The 27,083-nt window shown below is 34.9% G+C and overlaps 1 protein-coding gene across 18 annotated transcripts in view; it reads left to right on the top strand.

The window, feature by feature from the left end:
• Positions 1 to 1,596: 1,596 nt before the first annotated feature.
• The window catches only part of LOC135849104 (zinc finger protein 34-like), a 183,474-nt gene continuing 157,987 nt past the window's right edge, over positions 1,597 to 27,083 (top strand). For 5 of the 18 annotated variants that reach the window (XM_065369336.1, XM_065369333.1, XM_065369334.1 and 2 more), the window contains exons 1-9: positions 1,601 to 1,909; positions 2,034 to 2,135; positions 2,224 to 2,525; positions 2,612 to 2,866; positions 2,986 to 3,120; positions 3,435 to 3,566; positions 6,141 to 6,272; positions 6,365 to 6,451; positions 7,904 to 8,130. In XM_065369336.1, coding sequence (XP_065225408.1) covers positions 1,767 to 1,909; positions 2,034 to 2,135; positions 2,224 to 2,525; positions 2,612 to 2,866; positions 2,986 to 3,120; positions 3,435 to 3,566; positions 6,141 to 6,272; positions 6,365 to 6,451; positions 7,904 to 8,130 — 1,515 coding nt within the window. In that variant the 5' untranslated portion in view covers positions 1,601 to 1,766. Of the gene's footprint in view, positions 1,910 to 2,033; positions 2,136 to 2,223; positions 2,526 to 2,611; positions 2,867 to 2,985; positions 3,121 to 3,434; positions 3,567 to 6,140; positions 6,273 to 6,364; positions 6,452 to 7,903; positions 8,131 to 8,448; positions 8,489 to 13,226; positions 13,878 to 17,448; positions 18,229 to 23,084; positions 23,716 to 27,083 lie in introns of those variants that run through there. The other 13 variants (XM_065369330.1, XM_065369329.1, XM_065369338.1 and 10 more) reach the window with 10 other exon arrangements.

Raw genomic sequence — 27,083 nt, 5'->3', positions numbered from 1 at the left:
ACACAAGCCGGATACTTGAATGAGCAAATCCACACAGGATACCAAAACGTCATCGAATTACAGAGCGTTTCACCAACTACGCTCACGCTACCATGAACGATAAATCGATACTCAATCGATAAATCTGACTCACAACAATATTAAACTTGCCTAACATTCGACAAAACGAAAACAAACTTCAACAAAAATAAATAAATATTTATTGTTAACGGTCATTGACCTAACGATCAATAAACCAGACAAATGAGACTGAGCAAAAAGCTCGATGACTTTACTTTACGACGACAAGAATAATATTAACGCGAACTAACTTAGTAACTAACGAAAACAACGAAAAAACAACGATAATTTAACAGCCAACAGTTTACGCGATTTTACGAAAAGAACAAAAAACCATTTTATACGTAACCAACAATATATATATCGCGAAACTGAAATTCATTTTTTAATAAAAAATAAAAACTTAAAAGTTACCGAACATAGTTCGTTACGGTTACGATTCCAATTTTGCCAACACTTTCTTGGTCTATTTGGTAAAATTTTGATTTTTCCCCTCATTTTTGGCCTAAATTTGATTTTCAAAAATTCGCCAAAAATCGAAAAACGTACTTTAGCACTTAAAATTTTGACAGGTGATAAATTTTTGCTTGATCTTTCCCAGAAATGTTCCTCAGGACTTCCCCTTCAAGAAAAAAGTTGTCCCGGAGGATCGACGAGGGGGTGCAATTTATCCTTAAGTGGGCTCCCCGACTATTAAATTAATGTATGAGTATGAAAAAATTCATGAAAGAAATAATGAAATAAAGAAAAGAATTTTTTTTTCATTTTGTATTGAACTTTAATAAATGATGAAAACTGAAACTGAAATGAAAAACTGAAACTAAAAACTTGAACTGAAAAAAAGAAAACTGAAACTAAAAACTGAAAACTTGAACTGAAAAAAATGAAACTGAAACTAAAAACTGAAAACTTGAACTGAAAAAAATAAAACTGAAACAAAGAACTAAAAACTTGAACTAAAATGAAAAAGTTTTGCCATCACTGATGAACGTAGTCCATTGTCCATTTGTCCATATAAACATTAAAAACCTCTAAACAAGTGAACTGTGAAGTGAAGTGAAACTTGAAAGCATGTCAAATTTTCAAGTTCTCAAGTTACTTTTTATGTTTCAATATTTTTCAATTCATTTCAATAAGTTTTAATTTGGTTTTCAATTTCAATTTTCAACTTTTGTCTTTTAGTTTTAATATTTTTTTTTTTTTTTTTTTCAGTTACAGTTACAGTAGTTTATGTTTTCAGTTTTTACTTTTCTCGTTTTTTTTTCTTTTCATGTGTATTCATTTTTTGTTTTACTTTTTTTCATGCCCGCAGCTGCGCAGTCGAATTAGAAAATAATTTTGATTAATTATTTTTTCTTGTATGTAGAAGGCCGTAACTGTAACCGTAACCATACCACATCGATTGCAATGTTGCCAACTATGTCACGCTAAAAACAGGGAATTTTCGCAACATTTGCAACTATCTTGCAACATTCAACACTGATGATAACAATTTATTGTGATTGATAAATTTGCCGGCGAACTTTAAAAATTAAAATTCTTTATGATGCAACAAGTATCTACAATTTTTAAATGAGGAATTCGATTATTTTTATTTGATAAATGGTCAATGGTGAATTGTAATTTGAAAGAAATGTCGCGACTATGAAAATACGTTTGTGATAAAAACTCCTTAAATAAATTTTACTGACGCACGTGTGAACAATATGGATTCATTTGATAGTTTTTCTGCAGAGAAATCCGAGCAAGGCATGCTTAGAACTTCCAGTGATCCTCTTAGCTCAAACCAGCTCCAAAATGATATCTCGTTTAAGATAGAAAATGATGGTTATCCGTCTGATCAAGAAAAGTAAGTCAACTCCATATAGGCACTAAACCCATGTGTCTATATAGTCAACTCATTTAAAAAACCATCACCTTTCAACATTTTTTCCTAATTTGTTGTTAACACAATACATCTTTTATTTAAATAGTGAAGAGCCTTACGAAATTCAAGATGAAACTGATGATCAGCGTACGAAAAATGAGGACATGTGCGTCGCATGTGGGTATATCTCAGCGAACGAATTTTTCGTGTGAGTAAACAGTAATTTGCGTACATATGTACAGTGCACGTGTGACCATTGATTCGTCATTTCATCAGCTTGAATTTTTAAATTCCAGTTTCCCGTTTAATGTTGATATTCGACAGCAGTGGGCCAAGTTTTGTGATATAAATGTAGATAAAATAAAACTACATTTTCGACTTTGTGATGGACATTTTAAACCCGAAGACTACGAAATCTCGATGCAACGTAAAGTATTGAAACCGACAAGTGTTCCAACGTTAAGACCAAAAGTGAAACACAACTTCACGCCTTCGATTACTCAGAGCTTTCAATTCGGTGCAGATGTAATTAGTTTTTCAATGCCAAAGTCGAATATAAACACATCGCGAAATACCACGTGCAGCTCGGACTTCGAAAGTAAAATATCTACATTATTTATTATCATACTAATCGTCTTCGATAGGTAACCACGATATAATGTGATAATTTTGGTTTTGGTTTAGAAAACACTACCACCGCAGATGCTCCTAATAAACGATTGAGCGAGAATTTTAAAGATATTACGAATAATCAGGACACCATTCCTCCTAAAGCAGCGAAATCGACATCGAAGAAAAACTTGAAACATGAAAAGTGCCAACTATCAGAGAAACATCTTCGAACCGAAATTTTCAGATTGAAAATACGATGTTCTCGTCTCGAAGATACTGTTGCCAACTTTGAAAATAAAATCAAGCAACAGGTGGAAGAGTGCTTCGGTTAGTACCATCGTCGTAGTTCTTGTTGCATATTCATCTTTGAAATGTCTCGTTATTTTCAGGAAAAAAATATTCGATTATTTTTACATCAATTTTATGTTTCTTTGTTCATTTTTCAGTTACACGAACAAATACTGCCGGAAATGTTGCGAAAGATATTCAAAACTCGACTTCATCGATTAACGCTTCCTCAGAAAATTCGAGGAACGATCATTGTAATAAGGAGGCACGAACTGATCAACGTTCTGTAAAAGGTCAGTAGATATTTAGTATTAGCTCAAAACATTTATCACTACTTACAATTACAATAAGTTTTGCTCCAAAAACATCAATTTATGGGGTGCATTCGAATTCAACTTTTGTAGTGTTCAACATAATCTAATAATCCTGAAATTTTTACTTTTTTTTTTTTTTAATTACTTAATTGTTGGAAAATGAGGAGAGAAAAGAGATAGCTCGTTTGCTATTTGATTCAATCATTTTTAACTGACTGGGAAAATAAGATTCAGTAAAATAAATACTTTCTTATTCGAGAAATAGATAAATAACTTTGAACTCTGTTTTTCAGAAGTGCTCGTAGGATCTGCTGAACAGGTTACCGAAGATGGTTACATTACGGATTCGAGTATGCCTTCCGTAGAAATGTCGATCGACGGTCCTCAGAAAGTAGAAGTAAAACAAGAAATATTTACCGAAGAAGGTTGGTAATTATGTTAGTTTGTGGAAAATATAGGGACATCCTAAGGACATTTTAAATCAAAATTTCAAAAAAAAAAAAAAGGTTGGTCTTATTAACAAAATTGCGGTCATTTTGATTGGCAAATCAGCCAAAATCACAGATTTTGTTGTTCATCATAAGACTCGGATGAAATTTTTTGAGCTGAACAAAGATAGATCGAAAGTGCATGCAAAAATTTATCACCAACTCAAATGTCAAGAGCTAAAATGTTTTGTTCGATTTTCGATGAATTTTAAAAAATCAAATTCGGGTTAAAAATGAGAAAAAAATCAAAATTTTTCCAAATTGACCTAGTAAGCTGAAATTTGGGAAATGCCACATTTTCAACGTGCCAAATCGATTAAAAATGATTTTGAAGCGTTTTGGACAGTTTTGGAGCCTCCAGCGACTTTTTGGAAAATACTGGTGCCTTCAGAAGAATTTTCAATGCTCGAAATGTCCATAAAATTTTACCAAGCAGAGCTGTGAATTATATTTTTAATCTGCCGAATCGTTTGGAAACTGTTTCAAATTATTTTTAGCAGTTTTGGAGCCTCCAGCGGATTTTTGAAACTTGAAATTTTCACAAGATTCGTTACATGAAATTTGAAATTCGAAATTCACGATGCATTCAAACTTAAACACGCTTTGAAGTCGGCTGCTGGTGATTTTATGTCATTTTGGAGCCTCCAGCGACTTTTGGAAAACCCTTGGCGCTTCCAGGCTTCCAGAGCGGTTTTTGAAACTTTAAATTTCAACAAAATTTCATCAAAAGCAGTTTGAAAGCTGAAATTCATTTTGTAAATTAATTCTAATACGCTATGAAGTCGGCTGCAGGTGTATTTCAAGTCGTTTTTGAGCCTCCACGACTTTTTGAAAATTACTGGAGCCTCCAGCAAATTTTTCAGTGCTCGAAATTCTCATCAAATTGTACCAAATAGAGTTGGGAATTTTATTTTTGACCTGTCGAATCTACTGAAAACTGTTGCAAACTGTTTTTAGCAGTCCTGGAGCCTCCAGCGGTCTCTGACAAGTAGTTGGGAAGCCGAAATTAATTCTGTAAACTAATTTCACTTCATTATGAATTCGATTGCAGGTAGATTTCAAGTCATTTTGGAGCCTCCAGCAACTTTTTAGAAATTACTGGAGCCTCCAGGAGATTTTAGAAACTTGACATTTCTACAAAATTTCATCGAATGGAATTGGAAGGACGAAACTCACTCTGCATTGTACGTGCTTCTAACTCCATTTGATGAAGTTTCCAGAAATTTCAAATCTCAAAAATCTACTGGAAGGTCTAAGAATTTCACAAAAAGTCACTGGAGGTTCCAAAATGACTTGAGCCCACCTGCAGTCGTTTCGACAACTTGTTAAAATAGGAGTGCAGAATGAATTTTGGATTTCCAATTCTGTTTGGTAAAATTTTATCGAAATTTCGAGAATTGAAAAATTTGCTGGAGGCTCTAGTAATTTCCAAAAAGTCGATGGAGACTCCTACCCGACTTGAAATCCACCAGAAGTGGACTTCATAGTACATATTTTAGATATGAATTTATTGTAAAGTTTACAGAACAAATTTCAGCTTTCCAACTGCTGGTGATGAAATTTCCGCTGGAGGCTCCAGAACTGCTAAAAATTGTTTGAAACCGTTTCCAATCGATTCGACAGGTCAAAAATGAAATTTTCAGCTCTATTTGGTAAAATTTGAAAATTTCGAGCATTGAAAAATTTACTGGAGACTCCAGTAATTTCCAAAAACTGGCTGGAGGCTCCAAAACGGCTTGAAATATACCTGCAGCTGCCTTGATAGCGTATTGGAATAGTGTACAGAATGAATTTCGGCTTTTAAACTGCTTTCGATGAAATTTTATTGAAATTTCTTCAAGTTTCAAAAACCTTCTGGAAGTGTCAAGAGTTTTCATACAGTCGCTGGAGGCTCCAAAATGACTTGAACTCACCAGTAGTCCACTTAATATCGTGTTTAAGTTGGAATGCATCGTGAATTTCGGATTTCGAATTTCATTTAATGAAATTTTGAGGAAATTTCAAAATTTTAGAAATCTGCTGGAGGCTCCAAAACTGCTCAAAACGGTTTGAAACATTTTCCAATCAATTTGACAGGTTGGAAGTAGAGTATATACCAAATTTCAGCTCTCTACGTCAATTTGGTAAAATTTTGATTTTTCCCCCTCATTTTTGGCTTTCTGATTGTGAGTTTCAAAAATGCATCATAAATCGAAAAGTGCGCTTCAATTCTTGAAAATTTGGCTGGTGGTTTTCTTCCGAGTCAAATATTGGAAACCAAAACCCGCGATTTCGGCTGACCTTTTAATCAAAATGGCCGCCATTTTGTTGATAAGGGCAAGGCCAACTTCTTTTTTGGCAAGCATGCTTTAAAATTTTCCTCAGGATATCCCATTTAAGAAAAAAGTTGCACCAGATGATCGAGGAGAGGGGTTGAGGGGGTCTGGAATTATTCCTATTTTAATATTCCGTACTATAAGAGAAGAATAAACAATGCTGAGTGGATAAATGTCAGTATTTCTGTATTTTTAGTTATGCTCGATGAACCTACCGAACAGGTTGCCGAAGATAATCACTCTGTAAGTTCGACCATTCCTCCCCGAGAAATATCTACAGACCGTCTTCTAAATGCGAAGGCAATCCTTAAACCATTTTCCATAAGAGGTGAGTAAGAAATTATACGTATTTAGAATTATTATGCTGTCATAAGTAGAAACACACTGTTGGACTTATACCTACGTGTATTTTTTTTTTAGTAACGAACGCAGAAACTTCCATAAATGTAACTTCGAATAGCAGTCCTGGCAGTACAGAGGATCCACTTGCGCAAGATTTCGAAAAAGGTTAGTACATACCTGGTAGTCATTTTTTTAAATTCAAATTTTTGGCATTTTTTGGTCGTTTTTTTTTCATTTTTTGAATTTGACTACACACCTACTGAGTATAAGAGTGCGGATATTTTCCAATTGAGGAATAAACAAAATTCTATAAATAAATTATTTTTTCATTCCCAAAAGAAAACGTTGGGTCATTCCACGTCAATTGGGGCAAAAAGTGGTAGGTGGGTTCGGCGATTTTTTTGAAATTTATCCCGTGGAAAGACTTTCCGAAGGGATGACCAATGGCGCAAATCGCAGCCCTCTAGCCCATTTTTAACGGCAGCCAGGGGGTGTCAAAGTTTTCAGTGAACCTAAAATGTCATCCATTTCAGTAGTGGATTACTCGATAACCGCGATACCTACCAAAATGGAACTTTTTCCCATAGTTAGAGGTTTTGAAAGGCTTTTTGGTGATATCATAAAAATCAGTGTTGCCACTTTTTTTCGTACAAAAAATTGGCTCAAAAAGTTTCAAAACGTAGTTTTCATATCGTTCCGACTCTCAAAAATTCTGAAAAAAATATATTATGGACAACTGCTTATGCTGAACAACATATTAAAAAATTGGGATGGTAACTTGTCGTAAAGTCAATTTTAAAAAATTTAAACTTTGCGAAAAAAATGCGATTTTTTGATTTAAAACGTGAAAAAAAGTTTTGATTGGTAAAGTTGACCCATTTGATCCCTATTATTACGTATCCGTTGAAAAAGTTGAAAAACTCCCTTCAATCGGTAAAATTAACTCGATCACAAAAAAATCAAAATTCGAAAAAATTCAATTTTCAATTCCAAACATCAAAAAAAGTTTAAATTTATTCTGTTGTCTTATTTTGACCTCTTTCTGACGTATTTAATGAAAAAGCTGATAAAAATCACACTCACAAAAAAAATTAAAATTTGTTTATTTTTGTTTAAATTTATTCTGTTGTCTTATTTTGACCTCTTTCTGACGTATTTAATGAAAAAGCTGATAAAAATCACACTCACAAAAAAAAATTGAAATTTGTTTATTTTTTGAATTTTTTCGAGTCGGAACGATATGAAAACTACGTTTTGAAACTTTTTGAGCCAATTTTTTGTATGAAAAAAAGTGGCAACACTGATTTTTATGATATCACCAAAAAGCCTTTCAAAACCTCTAACTATGGGGAAAAGTTCCATTTTGGTAGGTATCGTGGTTATCGAGTAATCCACTGCTGTAATGGATGATATTTTAAAACTTTGACACCCCCTGGCTGTCGTTAAAAATGGGCTACAGGGCTGCGATTTGCGCCATTGGTCATCCCTTCGGAAAGTCTTTCCACAGGGAAAATGTCAAAAAAATCGCCGAACCCACCTACCACTTCTTGGTCCAATTGACATGGAATGACCCCGTTGCTAGATATCTCTTTTTTAATTCCAATTTTTATTTTTCAGTATCACCAGCGGAACATTCTTACGAAGATATTCAATCTCCAAATTCTACCATTCCTTCCTCCGAAAAGTCGTTTGAGAGTCGTAATAACGCAGAGGCGCGAGCAGGATGCTCAAAAAATCAAGAAAACTCCGGTCGCCGTCCGATGCCTCGATCTGCAAAACAGAAAAAACCTCTCCCAAGCGAAAAAAAATCAACAACGCGAAACTCCGGCAATGTTTCAAACAAGGTTAGTGCGTCAATATACTACATACATGCATTAGGGTAGATGGTGAAAAAAAAAAATGTAAGAAGATTTCGATCAAAATTAGTGAAGAAGACGTGTGTTTGAAGTTGAAAATCATTTACTTCTGGAGGTGCTCCTGGAGGAAAGATATGGATCCTCGAAAAGGAGACGTTTCCACGATTTTTTTCGCTCTAGCTCCTACCGACCTTTTTTTAAAAGAAGATTAATGGCCCAGTTACAAAAGTGTAAAGATAGTTTAGTTGTGTATTATTTAAGCTTCCGCGTAAATCTATAAGCTACCATTTCCATTGAATATTCCAGACCACTTTTTAGGGTTCTAATGAGGGATTGGAATAATGGACAAATATCGTATTTTCGAGTGAGTTTGTGTTTTGAAAAAATTGTTTTTTGAAATATTTCACATCATTCAAGCCAACATACAGCATACCGAATATCATCAACTTTTCAAGCTAACAACGTTTCTACGATATAGAAAAAATATGCAGCTCGAAAAATTTTCAAGTTGAAGGGCCCATTGTAAGTCAATATTTCGGAGTCGCAGTGATGCCAGTTTTTTGGCTGTTATTGCTTATTTCTGAAAACAGAAAAAAATTTTTAGTTGCTTATCTCGATTTTTTGTAATTGGTGCCAAAAAATTGGCCCCACTGTGTTTCGAAATATTTTCTCAGTTTCAGAAACTATAATACATATTTAAGTATCTTTCGATGTTTTAGCTTAGATAGGTACTTACCTATTCTATGCGAAACATTTGAGGAAAAAACGTTTTAAAACACCAATTTATTTGAGAATAGGCGATTTTCAAATTTTCAGCTGATCATGGTAGAGCACTATACATAGCAATTCCGCGTGTGACAATAGGGTAAATTGCCACCCCCTCCCCCCGGATCGGCTGGAACAACTTTTTTCTTGAAAACGATCATTCTAAGGAACAATTTAATGCAGAATGGCGAAAAAAAATCGCCGACGTCGCAGATTTTGCTTTTTTACATAGAACTCGCAAGAAATTTTTTGAACTGGACAATACGAAATAGATGCATACGATTGGTGGAATGTCCTTACCCCAATCCAACGACCAATCATGTGCTATCTTTATCGTTATTCACGGTGACCAACCGAAACACATATTAGACATAAGACTTTTTAAGGGGGTACTAATATATACTAAGTATTTTTGCGCACTCTGTACAGTGTACATACTGCATTGTGGTACCTATTCATGGAGCATAACTAGTTGGCAACACCATTATTTTAAAAAAAGGACGTGTCATTTGCGATATGATCTTTTTTTCCTGTAGGCTGAGGTACAGATGCAGAATTCATTGCCTTACTGCAGCGATATTTGTGGTACAAAGTTTTCCTATTAACGTGATTGGACGAGACACCAGCAGCGAGAACATCCGAAGCCGTTTCACTGCCAAGTCTGTGACAAACAGTTTTCTAATGAAAACAACCTAATTAGACATGGATTGATACATAGCAAAAAGAAACGCTACAAATGCCGCTTTTGTGACTCACGATTCGAGCACAATCACAGCAAATTGAGGCACGAACGCGTCCACGAGGAAGGGGCTCGTTCTGAGTGCGCTGTTTGCGGAAAAAAGTTATCCTCTACAGGGTCTCTCATTAATCACATGAGACTACATTCCGGTGTGAAACCATTCTCTTGTCAAACTTGTAACAAAAGTTTTGCTTTAAAACATCATCTTACTGAGCACCAACGTACGCATACTAAAGAGAAACCCTTCAAATGCCGCATATGCAAAAAACAATTCAGACAGCAAGGATATAAGAATATACACGAACGTTCCCATGTGGAGGGTCCTCGTTTTGAGTGTGCCCATTGCGGCAACAAATTCCGCTTGAAGAGCACCCTAGCTAATCACTTATCATCTAAATGTACTTGAATAATCAATAATTGAGTACCTATCTAATTTGTTTTTCTTTGTTTTGTTTTTTTTCCAATGTGAAAAAACTTGACCGATTTCTTACTCGTATTTTTATAGATACCCGCATAAATGCCTTACTGACACCAAACTTGTCGACCTTCAGTGTATATGGGAAAAAATACACAATGGTATTTTATGTTGGTGTTTGTTTTTTCAAATTCCTTCGATTAATGAAGTTATCAAAATCTAATCGGAGTTAATTACAGAATCTGTCAAATCCATAGTCTATTTGTTTTTTTGAATGTTCGTGCTTTGCGCGAAACTTCTAGAACTGATCAGAGTTAGATCGAAGTAAGTACATAACATTCAAAAACTTATCACTAGCCGAAATTCCAAGTTACATGGTGTATTTTTTGATCTTTGTTAAATTTTTGAATATCAATCCAAAAATGAGAAAAAAATCAAAATTTTACCAATTTGACGTGGAAAGCTGAAATTTGGGATATGTCTCTTATACTCTACCTGCCAAATTAATAATAATAAAAAAAAAAACTGTTTCCAACCATTGTGAGCAACTCTGGAGCCAACAGCAGATTTTTGAAGCTTGAAATTTCCACAAAACCTCATCAAATCGCACCTCGGGAGTAATAAGGTCAAGAAGTGAAATTTTACAGGAGAGCGATTTTCTTTTTTTTAAAAACTTGATACTTACATTATTTTCATCAACTTATAATTAATTGTGAGGAATGAATAGCATCTCATTTTAAAGATTGGGTATCTTACCTTCATTTAGCATAAGAATAATTTGAAAAATAAAATCTTAAAGAGGAAATATTTCAATGTTTGGAAAACATTTTGAGTTATAACCTTTCATTAAAGTTGATGTGGAGGCGAAAGGAAGCGTCCAAAAAAAATTCCATGATAGCAAAGTTGTAGAGAATTAAATTTCCAATCGATCTAATGTCGTTAGTTTTTTTCTAGAGTGCTTAGTTTTTGAGTTTTTCTCAAAAAACTAAAATTTCATGATATGTGCAAATTCATTTTTCTGAAAAGTGATCAATTTAAAAAATGTTTTCCATTTGGTACAAACCAATAAAAAATGCACTCCTTGTGACTATTTCTAACTGACAAACATTCAAAACCATCAAAACTATTTGTTAACACTTTGTATGTACGAAATTTGCTAAAAAAAAGTGGAGTTTTTTGAGATGTACCCTTATAACTCCAAACAACTTGCAATGTTGTTTGGATTTTGAGTTGGGCCATTTGCGTTTTTTACAAGATCTAGATAATGTACCCAACTCAAAGTGTTATTTTTGGTTGAGGGGGGTCATACAAACCCCAAAAATGCAAAAACGTCAAAATCAATTTTTTTTAGATGTAACCTTATTACTCCCGAGGTGCGAAATGAAGTTGAAAATCCAAAATCTATTCTGTAAACAGTGTAAACTAGTTTCAATTCGCCATGAAGTCGGCTGCAAGGCAATTTCAGATTATTTTGGAACCTCCGGCAACTTTTTGAAAATTCTTGTTGCCTCCAGTAGATTTTTGAAACTTGAATTTTCCACAAAATTTCATCAAGTGCAGTCTGAAGCGGCTTTTTGAAATCTCCTAGAAGCTCCAGAAAATTTTTCCAAACTTCAATTTGGATTTGACAAATCGAAAATTGAGAATATTCCAAAAGTTCAGCTTTCTATAGGTCAATTTGGTGAAATTTTGATTTTTTTCTCATTTTTGGCTTGAATTTGATTCTCAAAAATTCATCACAAATCGAAAAATGCGCATTAGCACTTGAAATTTCTTCATAGTGATAAATTTGTGCATGCTCTTTTGATCTAACTACTTCTTTTGTGGACAATTTTTCATTAAATTATTCCTCAAGATGCCCCCTGAAACCCCTTCGGCTACGAGACAAACTGACGGATAAAACTTGTAGTGCTTTATGTAAACTGAGTAAGGTCGGTTTGTTCTTGCTTAGTCCGGTATATGGCGATATAGGAATAATGCAACCCTCCCCGGCTCCCCTGCTACGATCCACTGGCACACATTTTTTCTCAGGGGTACATCCTAAGCCAGGAACATTCCAAAACCAAGCTTGCCAAAAAAAAAGTTGACCCTGTTAACAAAATGGCGTCCATTTTTGGTTGATAGGTCAGCCGAAATCGCAGTTTTTTCTTTCCAACATAGGACTCTCGCGAAATTTTTTGAACTAGACAATGCTAGATTGAAAGCGCATGCAGAAATTTATCACCAGTCAAAATTTCAAGTGCAGAATTGTATTATTCGATTATTGGTGAATTTTTGAAAATCAAATTTAGGCTGAAAATGAGAAAAAAATTGAAATTTTACCAAATTGGCCTTTTAAGCTGAAATTTAGGGTTATTCCCTATCGATTAGAAACGATAGTCGACTTCATAGCGTGTTGAAATTAGTTTACAGAATGAATTTCTGCTTTCCAACTTCATCTGATGAGATTTTGTCGAAATTTCAAGTTTCAAAAATCTGCTGGAGTCTCCAGAATTCCCCAACACGGTTTCAAACCGTTTTCAACTAATTAGACAGGTCAAAAATGGGCATATCCCAATAGTCAACGTTCTAGGTATATTCGGTAAAATTTTGATTTTTTTTCTTCATTTTTGGAATTTTAATATTTAGAAATTCATCAAAAATCGAAAAAAGCCATTGATTTAACATTTGAAATTTTGGCTAATGATAAATTTTTCAATCCTCTTTCTATCTAGCTTTGTCCAATCCAAAAATTTTGTGGGAATCTTGGAAAGGCGCCACCACACAATTTACTTTTTGATGGAATCAGCATTTTTGCGAGTGTGTAGGATATGTTTTTTCCTCGTAAAAATAGGATAGGTATTCCGTAGTCTACAGGGTCATAGTTTTTTTTTTTAATCAGAAATACATGTTGGCAACGTGAGAATCTGTACATGCATATTGCATTGTCATCACCCTAATCCAACGACCAATCTTGAGCTGTCATTACTGTTATTCACTAGTGACTGTGTTACCAAACTAAATATGTATTAAACTTAAACCTTTTTCGGGGATGCTTGATATTTTTGCGCATTCTGTATATGCTTCATTTTCGTATTCATGCAACATGATTAGTTGGCAACTCAATTACGAGTATTTAGAAGAAAAGAACGTCTCAATTTGCGATATGGTCTGTTTTCCCTTTAGGCAGAAGAACAGATGCAGGATTCATTGCTTTACTGCTGCGATATTTGTGGTACGAAGTTCTCCCATAAACGTGAATGGTCAAGACATCAGCATGAACATACGAAGCCGTTTCACTGTCAGTTTTGTGACAAACAGTTTGCTTATCAAAACGATTTAATTGCACATGGATTGACACATGATGAAAAGAAACGCTACAAATGCAGCACTTGTGACGCACGATTCAAGTGTAATGACAGTAAATTGAGGCACGAACGTGTGCACTTAGAAGGAGCTTGTTCCGAGTGCGGTGTTTGCGGAAAAAACTTCTCCTATAAATATAATCTGATTGGACACCTGAGACTACATTCCGGTGTCAGAGCATTTTCATGCCAAACGTGTAGCAAACGTTTTACTCAAAAACATCATCTTACTCAGCACCAACGAACGCATACAAAAGTGATGCCCTTCAAATGCCGCATATGCAACCAACAATTCAGATACCAAGGGGATAAAGGAAGACACGAACGTATGCATGTGGAGGGCCCTCGTTTTGAGTGTGCCCATTGCGGCAACAAATACCTCGAAAAGCGCACCTTAGCCAATCATATATCATCTAAATGTATGTACATACATAAATATCAATACCTGAGTACCTAGCTACCTACCTTTGTAATCGAGTAAAGATTCAAATTGTTCTCTCTCTGTTTTTCGTCCTATTTTTCAGTTTGAAAATACTTGACTTGATAATTGACCGATTTCTTAAATTCAGTTTATCTTAGTGATTGCCGCGTATTAAATGCCTTGTTGACACCTGACTTGTGCTTCAACTTACATATTGTATAGGAAAAAAAAACAAGGCGATATTTTATGTTTGGTGTTTTTTTCCTTTTTCAAAGTTCATCGAATAATGAAGTTACCAAAATCAAATCAGAGTGAATTACAGAATTTCTCAATTCGATAGTCGATTTACCTATTTTTTTTTTAATCTTTGCAATTTTCCGGACGAATCAGCCAAGTTTTCAAAACTGTCTTCGAGCAAAACAGTAGTGTAACTTGACAACCCTTCGGTGGGGGGGGGGGGGGTGTGTGTGCTTGAAATCAAGATGCAATATATCATACGAAAAAAAACGTATTTTTAGGCCACGGCGCGGCGCGGCCGTTGCGAGTGAAAAGTCAATTTTTTTAAGGTTTCTCGGTTGGGGGGGGGGGGTCCTTTCCGTATTTACGCTACTGGCGCAAAATGCCAACTCCCCTTAAATTTTCTGGAGTTGACGCATTATTTTTTGGACAATTTTTGTCCCACCTTTAGCCCATCTCCGCAAATAATGATGAAAATATTTTTTTTGAAACAATGTCAATCGATATTATTATAGCGCAAATATTCCCTTATCACTCCTACTCTTACTTCAAAAGTATCAGATTTCATGATTTGTCAGACTTTTGTTGATACCTACTGTAAAATGTTCTTTCTTAGTCCGCTATATGGCAATAGGAATAATGCAACCCTCTCCCCACTCCGATCCGCTGGCACACAGTTTTTCTCTAGGGTACATCCTAAGGAACATTTCAAAGCAAGCTTGTCAAAAAAAAGGTTGACCCTGTGAACAAAATGGCGTCTATTTTGGTTGACAGGTCAGCCGAAATCGCAGATTCTTCTTCTCCAACATAGGACTCGCGCGAAATTTTTTGAACTGGACAAAGCTAGATTGAAAGAGCATGCAAAAATTTATCACCAGCCAAAATTCAAAATGCTAAATTGCATTTTTCGATTTTTGGCGAATTTTTAAAAATCAAATTTAGGCTGAAAATGAGAAAAAAATCAAAATTTTAATTGACCTCTCGAGCTGAAATTTGGGATATTCCAACTCGATTAGAAATGGTAGTCGACTTCATGGCATGTTGAAATTAGTTTACAGAATGAAACTTTATTTGATGAGATTTCGTCGAAATTTCAACTTTCAAAAATCTGCTGAAGGCTGCAGAATTTCCCAACGCGGTTTCAAACCGTTTTCAGCTCTAAATTGGGAGTACTCAGTATTAATAGTAACTCTATATACCTATGTTATATTTCGGTATTTAAAAGGCATAACTAGTTGGCAACTCAATTATTTAGAAGAAAGAACGTCTCATTTGCGATGTGATCTTTTTTTCCTGTAGGCAGAGGTACAGATGCGGGATTCATTGCCTTACTGCTGCGATATTTGTGGTGCAAAGTTTTCCTATAAAGGTGATTGGACAAGACATCAGCAGCGAGAACATACGAAGCCGTTTCACTGCCAAGTCTGTGACAAACAGTTTGCTTATAAAAGCTCCTTAATTGAACATGGATTGTCACATAGTGAAAAAAAACGCTACAAATGTCGCATTTGTGACGCACGATTCAAGCACAATTATAGTAAATTGGAACACGAACGCGTACATGTGGAAGGAGCCCGTTTTGAGTGCCCTGATTGCGGGAAAAAGTTTTCCTATAAACATCATCTCATTAGACACCAAAGACTACATTCTGGTGTGAAACCGTTTTCTTGCCAAACGTGTAGCAAAAGTTTTGCTCAAAAAGAACATCTTACCAGGCACCTAAGGTCGCATAGTAAAGAGAAACCCTTCCAATGCCGCATATGCAACCAACGATTCAGTCAGAAAGGGAATAAGGCACTGCACGAACGTTTCCATGTGGAAGGCCCTCGTTTCGTGTGTGCCCATTGCGGCAACAAATTCCTCGAAAAGCGCACCTTGGCCAATCACATATCACATAAATGTGTACAATAAATATCAATAATTGAATGGGCGCCTCTCTGCCTATTTGAATGTGTACAGATTCAAATTTGTTTTTTTATCAAGCAGCGTGAAAAAAACGTATTTCTTTAATTCAGTTTATTCTTAGAGTATGGCGCATATTACATGCCTAATTGACATCCGACTTGTGCTTCTACTCATTTGGGAAGAAACACACCTTGGTATTTTAATGTTTGGTGTTTTTCTCCTTTTTCAAAGTCTGTCGATTAATGAAGGTACCGAACAAATCAGAATAAATTACAGCATCTCTCAATTCAATATGTAGTCGTTTTATTTTTTTTGGTTGGAATTTTTGCGATTTTCTGAACGAATCAGTCAAGTTTTCAAAGATGGCTTCGCGCTAAATGCCAATTTCTCATGAATATTCTGGAGTTGACGCGACATTTTTTGGACAATTTTTGTCCCACCTTTAGCCCATCTCCGCAAATAATGATGAAAATATTTTTTTGAAACAACGTCAATCAGTATTATTATAGCGCAAATATCCCCTTACCACTCCTACTCTTCCTTCAAAAGTACCAAGTTTCATGATTTGTCAGACTTTTAGTGAGCAGCGACGTTTACTAACATCGAAAAATATAGATGATAAGTAGGTAGTAAGATCGTGAAATGATTTTTCGTAGTCCAGTATATGACAATAGGAAGAATTCCCCCCACCCACCAATCTTCTGACAGCATTTTTTTCCTAAATGGTACATCCTAAAGAACATTTCAAAGCAAGCTTGTTAAAAAAAAAAGTTGGCACTGCTAACAAAATGGCGGTCATTTCGCAGATTTTTCTTTCCAACATAGAACTTCGCTCGAAATTTTTTGAAAAGTTTATCACCAGCCGAAATTTCAAGCGCTGAATTGGATTTTTCGATTTTTGGCGATTAGAAACTGTTTCGAACCATTTTGAGAAGTTCTTGAGCCTGCAGCAAATTTTTGTAACTGAATCTTATTATCTTATTTTGGAATTTGGAAAGCAAAATCTGACCTGTGAATCACAATGGTCTTCATTTTGTTAGTGAGGCCAACTTTTTTTTTTTTTTTTGTTGCATGTTTGTTTTAAAATGATTCGTACTAAAAGGGGTAATATGGCACCACCGCACAATTTACTTTTTGATAAAATGAACATTTATTTTTTCCTCGTAAAAATAGGCAGGTGATTCCATGGTCTACAGGGTCATAGTTTTTTTGTCAAAAATATACATGTTGGTAACGTGAAATATATGCATTGTCATCTCACTAATCTAACGGCCAATTGTAAGCTATCACTACTGTTATTCACTAGTGACTGTGTCACCAAACTAAATATTAAACATGAACTTTTTTGGGAGTACCCTGTATTAATGGACACTCTGTATAAATGTTTCATTTCGGTATTCGTAGGACATAACTAGTTGGCAACTCAATTATTTTGAAGAAAAGAACGTTTCAATTTGCGATATGATCTTTTGTCCTGTAGGCAGAAGTACAGATGCAGGATTCATTGCCTTACTGCTGCGATATTTGTGGTACAAAGTTTTCCTATGAACGTGATTGGACAAGACACCAGCAGCGAGAACATTCGAAACCGTTTCAGTGCCAAACCTGTGACAAACAGTTTAATAAAAAAAGCGATTTTATAAGACATGGATCGACACATAGTGAAGAGAAACGCTACAAATGCCGCAGTTGTGACGCACGATTCAATCACAAAAGCAGTAGATGGAGCCATGAACGCGTGCATCATGTGGAAGGAGCTGTTTTTGAATGCGCTGATTGCGGAAAAAAATTTTCCAGTAAAAGTAATCTCTTTACACACCTGAAACTACATTCCGGTGTGAAACCGTTTTGTTGTCAAACGTGTGGCAAATGTTTTGTTCGAAAAGACAATCTTACTCAGCACCAGTGGACGCATAGTGAAGAGAAACCCTTCAAATGCCGCATATGCAACAAACAATTCAGTCGCAAAAGTTATATAGCAAAGCACAAACGTATGCATTTGGAGGGCCCTCGTTTTGAGTACAGCATCTAAATGTAGGTACTTAAATGTTAATAATTGAGTACCTAGAACCTACCATCTAAATTTGTAAATGTGTAAACATTTTTTTTGTGTTGTTTTCAATGTGAAAAAAACTTGACTTGATACATACTTGACCGATTTCTTAAATTCAGTTCATTTTTATAGATAGGCGCGTAAATGCTTTACTGATACCCACTTGTCCTTCAGTTTATATGGGAAAAAATACACAATGGTATTTTATGTTTGGTGTTTTTTTTTCCATATTCCTTCGATTAATGAAGTTATCAAAATCTGATCAGAGTTAATTAAAGAATCTGTCAACTCCATATAGTCGAATTATGTATTTGGATTGTTTACCTCTTACACGAAATTTTTAGAACTGGGCAGAGTTAGATCGAAGTAGCATGCAAAAATTGATCAGTAGCCAAAATTCCAAGTTACAAAGTGTATGTTTTGATTTTTTGCAAATTTTTGAAAATCAAGCCAAAAATGAGGAAAAAAATCAAAATTTTACCAAATTTACCTGGAAATCTGAAACTTGGGTTATGTCCTATTTCCGACCTGCCAAATCGATAAAAAAAATTGTTTCCAATCATTTTGAGCAGTTCTGGATCCTACAGCAGAATCTTTCCAAAAAGAATTAGCCTCACTAACAAAATGGCGACTATTTGGATTGCAAGGTCAGGCGAAATTACAAATTTTTATCACCAAAATTGGATTTGCAAAAAAATTTTTGGAACTGAACAAAGCTAGATTGAATAACCTTGCCAAAATTCATCACCAGACAAAATTTCAAGAGCTAAATTGCATTTTTTCATTTTGGGTGAATGTTTGAAAATCAGGCCAAAAATGAGAAAAGAAAATCTAAATTTTATCGAATTGACCTAGGAAGTTAAAATTTGGGATATATCCCATTTTACTGTGTTGAGCAGTTTTGGAGCCTCCGGCAGATTTTTGTAACTTGAAATTTCCACAAAACAACATGAAATGAAGTTGAAAATCCAAAATCTATCTCTGAATTATTTTCAATACTTCATGAAGCCGGCTGCTGGTGGATTTCAAGTCGTTTTGGAGCCTCCAGCGACTTTTTTGAAAATTCCTGGAGCCTGCAGTAGGTATTCTATGTATTTGAAACTTGAATTTTCCACAAAATTTCATCAAAAAATGCAGTCTCAGGAGGTTTTTTTTTTTTTGAAAACTCCTAGAGCCTACAGAATATTTTCGAAACTTTGAATTTCCACAAAATTCCATAAAATGGAGTTGAACTGCCGAAATTCTTCTTGAAAACTGCTATGAAGTCAACTGCAGGTGGTTTCAATTAGCTTTGAAGATTTCTGGTATCTACTTTTTGGACCTTTTTGGTCGATAAGATACCCGTTATGTTTTTTCAAAATCAGCATATCCCAGTCTTTCAAATTTGGAAAGCAAAATCTGCGATTTCGATTGACCTGCGAATCAAAATGGCAGTCATTTTGTTAGTGAGGTCAACTTTTTTTTTTTTGGCAAGTTCCCTTCAAAATGTTTCTCAAGAGGTGTACAGAAATCGGATGAAAAGGGACCAATATGCCACCACACAATTTAATTTTTGATGAAATGAACATTTTTTCGAGTGTGTAGGATATGTTTGGATATGTGTTTTCCTCGTAAAAATAGGATAGGTATTCCGTGGTCTACAGTGTCGTAGTTTTTTTGTTTTTGGTCAAGAACACAAATGTTGGCAACGTGAGAATCTGTACATGCATTGTCATCACCCTAATCCAACTACCAATTTGGAGCTATCATTACTGTTATTCATTAGTGACTGTGTTATCAAACTAAATACGTAACCCTAAACCTTTATTTGGGGTGCTTGGTATTTTTGCGCATGCTGTATATGCTACATTTTCATATTTATGCAACATGATTAGTTGGCAACTCAATTATTTAGAAGAAAAGAATGTCTCAATTTGCGATATGGTCTTTTTTTCCTGTAGGCAGAGGAACAGATGCAGGATTCATTGCCTTACTGCTGCGATATTTGTGATGCAACGTTTTCTTATAAAAGTGACTGGACCAGACATCAGCATGAACATACGAAGCCACTTTGCTGCAAAGTCTGTGACAAACAGTTTTCTAATAAAAGCACCCTAATTAGACATGGATTGACACATAGTGAAAAGAGACGCTTCAAATGCCGCATTTGTGGCGCCCGATTCAAGCACAATTGCAATAGATTGGCGCACGAACGCTTGCATGTGGAAAGACCTGTTTTTGAGTGTGCCGTATGCGGAAAAAAGTTATCCTCTAAAGGGTCTCTTATGAATCACGTGAGACTACATTCCAACGTGAAACCGTTTTCTTGCCAAACGTGTAGAAAAAGTTTTTTTCGAAAAGATTATCTTACTTCGCACCAACAACGGGCGCATAGTAAAGAGAAACCCTACAAAGGCCGCATATGCAACCAACAATTTAAACATAGTCAAAATTGGTCGAAGCACGAACGTATCCACGGTTAGGGTCCTCGTTTCGAGTGTGCCCATTGCGGCAACAAATACCGCTGGAAGAGCACCCTAACCAATCACATATCATCTAAATGTACTTGAATTTGAATCATTGACTACCTATCTAAATTTGCACAGATTTAAATTGGTTTTTGTTTTGTTTTTCTTAACTTCAGTTTTATTATTAGAGATTGACGCCTGACTGGTGCTTCAACTTACATATGGGAAAAAATACTCATTTTATTTTGAATTTTGAGCAACCAGCTGTATTAGTACTTATGTACTTATTATTTAGTTGTAAAAAAATCTGAAAGGAATTCTGAGTTTTTGGTCTGCTGTACGACTGTACGTAACAGTAAATAGCTGCTTCAGTTGCATTGAGATGATCAAAAACAGTTTGAGGAAGTCCATTTATTTCTCAATACATAATTAATAATTATGTACATAAGAAATTACTAAACTGAAAAGTAAAATTTTTCATAATTAGATATTAATTATGAAAAATTTTACTTTCAGTTTTCTTCTCAACTCTTTTGTAAAAACTGTAGATATCTTATTAAAGTTTTATACTTATCAAAAAAATCTTTTTTTTTGGCCCAAATCAAAAATAATTTTACTTGTTTGTGTTGAGTAACTGAAACTGTTAAAAGTTAAAAAACAGATTTTTTGGCAAAATTTCGCCTTAAAAGTTTTTTTTTACTCTTTAAAAATTAAAACTGCAAAAATTTCAAAATGAAACTGTTGTTGCGGCCCAGATTGTTCGAAAGTCATAGTGATTCCAAAATTTTTCAAAAATTAACCCCCCCCCCAATTTCTGCCCCCGAGTGTCGAAAATGGAAAAATTGCCTCGTATAATGTTTAACGGGTTCAAACAGATATTTTACGTTGAAAACGTTTTTGAAAATAATACTCAGTGGTACCAAACATTATTTTTTTATTCGCAACTTTGGGGACCCCTGGAGCACAAAAAATGGTCATTTTGGGTTAAGTCGATAACTGTCTGGTGCCGAAACATAACCTTATCTCCTTTGTTTTTTCTATGTGTGTTTTTTTTTTGTCAACGTGAAAAAAACTTGGCTTCATACTTGAACGATATCTTTAATTCAGTTTATTCTTAGAGATTGGCGATGTGCTTCTACTTATTTGGGAAGAAATACACGATGGTATTTTAATGTTTGGCGTTTTTTTCTTTTATCAATGTCTGCCGATTAATGAAGGTACGGAAATCAAATCAGAGTGAATTGCAGCATCTCTCAATTCAATATGGAGTCGATTTATTTTTTGTGGAATTTTTTGTGATTTTCTGAACGAATCAGTCAAGTTTTCAAAAATGGCTTCGCGCAAACTGCCAATTTCACATAAATTTTCTGGAGTTGACGCATTATTTTTTGGACAATTTTTGTCCCACCCTTAGCCCATCTCTGTAAATAATGAAGAAAATATTTTTTGGAATAATGTCAATCGATATTATTATGGCGGGAATATTCCCTCACCAGTCCTACTCTTCCTTCAAGAGTATCAAAGCTCATAATTTGTCAGACTTTTAATGAGCAGCGACGTTTACTAGCATCGAAAAATATGGATGATAGGTAGGTAGTAAAATCGTGACATGTTTTTTCATAGTCCAGTATTTGACAATAGGGATAATTCACCCCCCCCCCCCCCCCACTGATCCTCTGAGACAATTTTTTCCTAAATGGTACATCCTAAGGAACATTTCAAAGCAAACTTGCCAAAATAAGAGATGGCCCTAATAACAAGATGGCGGCCATTTTGCTTGACAGGTCAGCCGAAATCGCAGGAAATTTCGAGCATTTAAAAGTCTGCTAAAGGCTCTAGTAATTTCCAAAAATTCACTGGAGGCTTCAAAATAACTTGAAATATCTGCTTTCCAACTTTATCTGATGAGATTTTGTGGAAATTTCAAGTTTAAAAAATCTGCTAGAGGCTCCAGTTTGAAACCGTTCTCAACCGATTACACAGGTTGAAAATGGGAGATATCCCAAATTTCAACTTTCTAGGTCAATTCGGCAAAATTTTGATTTTTTTTCCTAATTTTTGCCTCTTAAATACCTATTTAAAAATTTTCACAAAAAATCGAAAAAAGCCATTGATTTAACACTTGAAATTTTGGCTGATGATAAATTTTTCAATTCTTTTTCTATCTACATAGCTTTGTCCAGTTCCAAAAATTTTGTGGGAATCCATTTTGGAATGTCGCCACCACACAATTTACTTTTTGATGAAATGAACATTTTTTCGAGTGTGCAGGATATGTTTTTTCCTTGTAAAAATAGGATAAGTATTCCGTGGTCTACAGGGTCATAGTTTTTTTTGTTGTCAAAAATACATGTTGGCAACTTGGGAATCTATACATGCATTGTCATCACCCTAATCCAACTACCTATTTGGAGCTATCATTACTGTTATTCATTAGTGACTGTGTTACCAAACTAAATATCAACCCTAAACCATTTTTGGGGTGCTTGGTAGTTTTGCGCATTCTGTATATGCTTCATTTTCGTATTCATGCAACATGATTAGTTCGCAACTCAATTACGAGTATTTAGAAGAAAAGAACGTCTCAATTTGCGATATGGTCTTTTTTCCCTGTAGGCAGAAGAACAGATGCAGGATTCATTGCCTTACTGCTGCGATATTTGTGGTACGAAGTTCTCCCATAAACGTGAATGGTCAAGACATCAGCAAGAACATTCGATACCGTATCATTGCCAATTTTGTGACAAACAGTTTACTGATAAACACCGTTTTATTAGTCATGGATTGAAACATACTGAAGAGAAACCCTTCAAATGCTGCATTTGTGATGCAGGATTCAAGCGCAATCACAGTAAATTGGCGCATGAACGCAGGCATGAGGAAGGAGCTTGTTTTGAGTGTGCCATATGCGGAAAAAAGTTTTCCTCTAAAGGTAATCTCGGTACACACCTGAAACTACATTCTGGTGTGAAACCGTTTTCTTGCCAAACGTGTAGCAAAAGTTTTACTTCAAAATTTCTGCTTACTTCGCACCAACGGTCGCATAGTGAAGAGAAACCCTTCAAATGCCGCATATGCAACCAACAATTCAAGTATAGCACCAGTATAGCAAAGCACGAACGTTCCCATGGTGACAGTCCTTATTTCGAATGTGCCCATTGCGGCAACAAATTCTTAGATGAGCGCACCTTTGCCAATCACATATCATATGAATGTGTAGTTGAATTTCATTAATTGAATACCTATCTGAATGTGAAGACAGGTCATAAAATATTTCTAATGAATATAGACCAAATCCAAGGATTATGTTGTGAAAAAAAGTAAAAATTTCATTTTTTTAAATTTCTTTTATATTTTGAGATCAGGGAGGGGGAGTATGGTATAGATACCTATCGTATCTACCAGATAGATAGGATTCTGTTAGGTTAAGAAAATGGAAACTAGAGTTTGTTATAGGTCTCGTCGTTTTTGAGCTTTATGAAGTATGAATACGTTTTATGACGAGAATATAACTTGTATGAAATCTATTGAATTAACCAGACATTTTTTATGTGCGTTATTCGCGTGTATAATTTTCCTTATGTTTTTCTGATTTAAAATGATGTGTTTTGTAATATGAAATATCGAGATATTATAATGATTTAAATGAACTGAATTATTCTTTTCCGATATACCGTGAAGTGGCTTGTTATTATCGATCTACAAGATGTGTCCAATGAGGATGGCTGCCTAAAGAGCATTATAGGTGCGGGTGGTTGAGATATGTGGTGAGAGAACAAGCCCCTTAATTAGGTACGATATACTATGATTAATTAGTGAAATGCCCTGATTTATATGTAAATATGATATAATCCTATCATGGATTCTTTCTAGATTTAGTTTAAATGATATGGCTTGATTACAAGTCTAAGTAGGTTTTACCTACCTAACAAATTCAAATGATATATCTCGATTATGAGATCAATAGATACCCTTCTCGGAACTACTTGTACTTGTAATTATGTCATACGTTGTTGAGATAAAATAAATTATTCACGAGTGTATACTCGTCCCTCTTGGCATATCCAAAATCATTTTATTTTTACCATGTGAAGAAGATAGTTTTTAGTCAGATGGAAACTGATATACTTAGTCAGATATGTGGTTTCTAGTAGGTTTTATTTCCTATACCTCGATTCCTATTTACCCTTCTTGTCTCATCCTATTTCATCTACCTATCTTTTCTCCTAATTGAAATTTTTCCACTCAAGTTGAAACTGTCATTCCTTGTCCCAAAAATTCTTATATTTACTACTCCCTAGATACCACAGGAGAGGTGTGCTCCCTAGCACGACTCATTTTTACCAACATGACTGAAGAACTTTTTCTCGTGAAACCAGATAACAATTTAGGGCGTCATTAAATATTTTTTCACTAGTAGGTATGTACTGATTGTACTCATAGGCATAAAAATATGAGCTCTCCCCTCTAATCCACTGGTTAATTTTGGGTGGAGATAGGGGGCTAAAATTAGTATTTAGGTTGATTTTACGTAAGTAGGGACTTAACTGAGGTGTTAGAACTAGAAAGTTCCCATTTTAAAAAATTGTGCCTGATACTTCAATTTTTTCATATGTACATATGTGTGCCTATATGGGAAAATTGGGGGGCCCACCGGCACGACTTTTTTTTCACCTAGGGGGCTGAAATTTTCAGGGTATTATTTTCTCACCCGAGGTCATGTTTTGAGGGGTGGGAGCGAAAAAAATCAAAAATTTTTTTTTCACCATACAAATAAGGAGCACCCTACTATGTACATAGCTTTGTCCAGTTCCAAAAATTTTATGGGATTCCATTTTGGAATGTCGCCACCACACAATTTACTTCTTGATGAAATGAACATTTTTTCGAGTTTGTAGGATATGGTTTTTCCTCGTAAAAATGGGATAGGTATTCCGTGGTCTACAGGGTCATCGTTTTTTTTTTTTGTCAAAAATACATGTTGGCAACTTGAGAATCTGTATATGGATTGTCATCACCCTAATCCAACTACCAATCTGGAGCTATCATTATACTGTTATTCATTAGTGACTGTGTTACCAAACTAAATATTAACCCTAAACCATTTTTCGGGGTGCTTGGTATTTTTGCGCATTCTGTATAAAAATGCTTCATTTTCGTATTCATGCAACATGATTAGTTGGTAACTCAATTATTTACTTAGAAGAAAAGAACCTCTCAATTTGCGATAATGGTCTTTTTTTCCTGTAGGCAGAGGAACAGATGCCGGATTCATTGCCTTACTGCTGCGATATTTGTGGTACAAGGTTCTCCTATAAACCTTATTTCGAATGTGCCCATTGCGGCAACAAATTCTTAGATGAGCGCACCTTTGCCAATCACATATCATATGAATGTGTAGTTGAATTTCATTAATTGAATACCTATCTGAATGTGAAGACAGGTCATAAAATATTTCTAATGAATATAGACCAAATCCAAGGATTATGTTGTGAAAAAAAGTAAAAATTTCATTTTTTTAAATTTCTTTTATATTTTGAGATCAGGGAGGGGGAGTATGGTATAGATACCTATCGTATCTACCAGATAGATAGGATTCTGTTAGGTTAAGAAAATGGAAACTAGAGTTTGTTATAGGTCTCGTCGTTTTTGAGCTTTATGAAGTATGAATACGTTTTATGACGAGAATATAACTTGTATGAAATCTATTGAATTAACCAGACATTTTTTATGTGCGTTATTCGCGTGTATAATTTTCCTTATGTTTTTCTGATTTAAAATGATGTGTTTTGTAATATGAAATATCGAGATATTATAATGATTTAAATGAACTGAATTATTCTTTTCCGATATACCGTGAAGTGGCTTGTTATTATCGATCTACAAGATGTGTCCAATGAGGATGGCTGCCTAAAGAGCATTATAGGTGCGGGTGGTTGAGATATGTGGTGAGAGAACAAGCCCCTTAATTAGGTACGATATACTATGATTAATTAGTGAAATGCCCTGATTTATATGTAAATATGATATAATCCTATCATGGATTCTTTCTAGATTTAGTTTAAATGATATGGCTTGATTACAAGTCTAAGTAGGTTTTACCTACCTAACAAATTCAAATGATATATCTCGATTATGAGATCAATAGATACCCTTCTCGGAACTACTTGTACTTGTAATTATGTCATACGTTGTTGAGATAAAATAAATTATTCACGAGTGTATACTCGTCCCTCTTGGCATATCCAAAATCATTTTATTTTTACCATGTGAAGAAGATAGTTTTTAGTCAGATGGAAACTGATATACTTAGTCAGATATGTGGTTTCTAGTAGGTTTTATTTCCTATACCTCGATTCCTATTTACCCTTCTTGTCTCATCCTATTTCATCTACCTATCTTTTCTCCTAATTGAAATTTTTCCACTCAAGTTGAAACTGTCATTCCTTGTCCCAAAAATTCTTATATTTACTACTCCCTAGATACCACAGGAGAGGTGTGCTCCCTAGCACGACTCATTTTTACCAACATGACTGAAGAACTTTTTCTCGTGAAACCAGATAACAATTTAGGGCGTCATTAAATATTTTTTCACTAGTAGGTATGTACTGATTG

The sequence above is a fragment of the Planococcus citri genome, chromosome 5 (genome assembly GCF_950023065.1).
Source record: "Planococcus citri chromosome 5, ihPlaCitr1.1, whole genome shotgun sequence".
Classification (NCBI taxonomy): domain Eukaryota; kingdom Metazoa; phylum Arthropoda; class Insecta; order Hemiptera; family Pseudococcidae; genus Planococcus; species Planococcus citri.
Note: the sequence above shows the minus strand (reverse complement) of the source record. Positions and strands in the feature narration are given on the sequence as shown.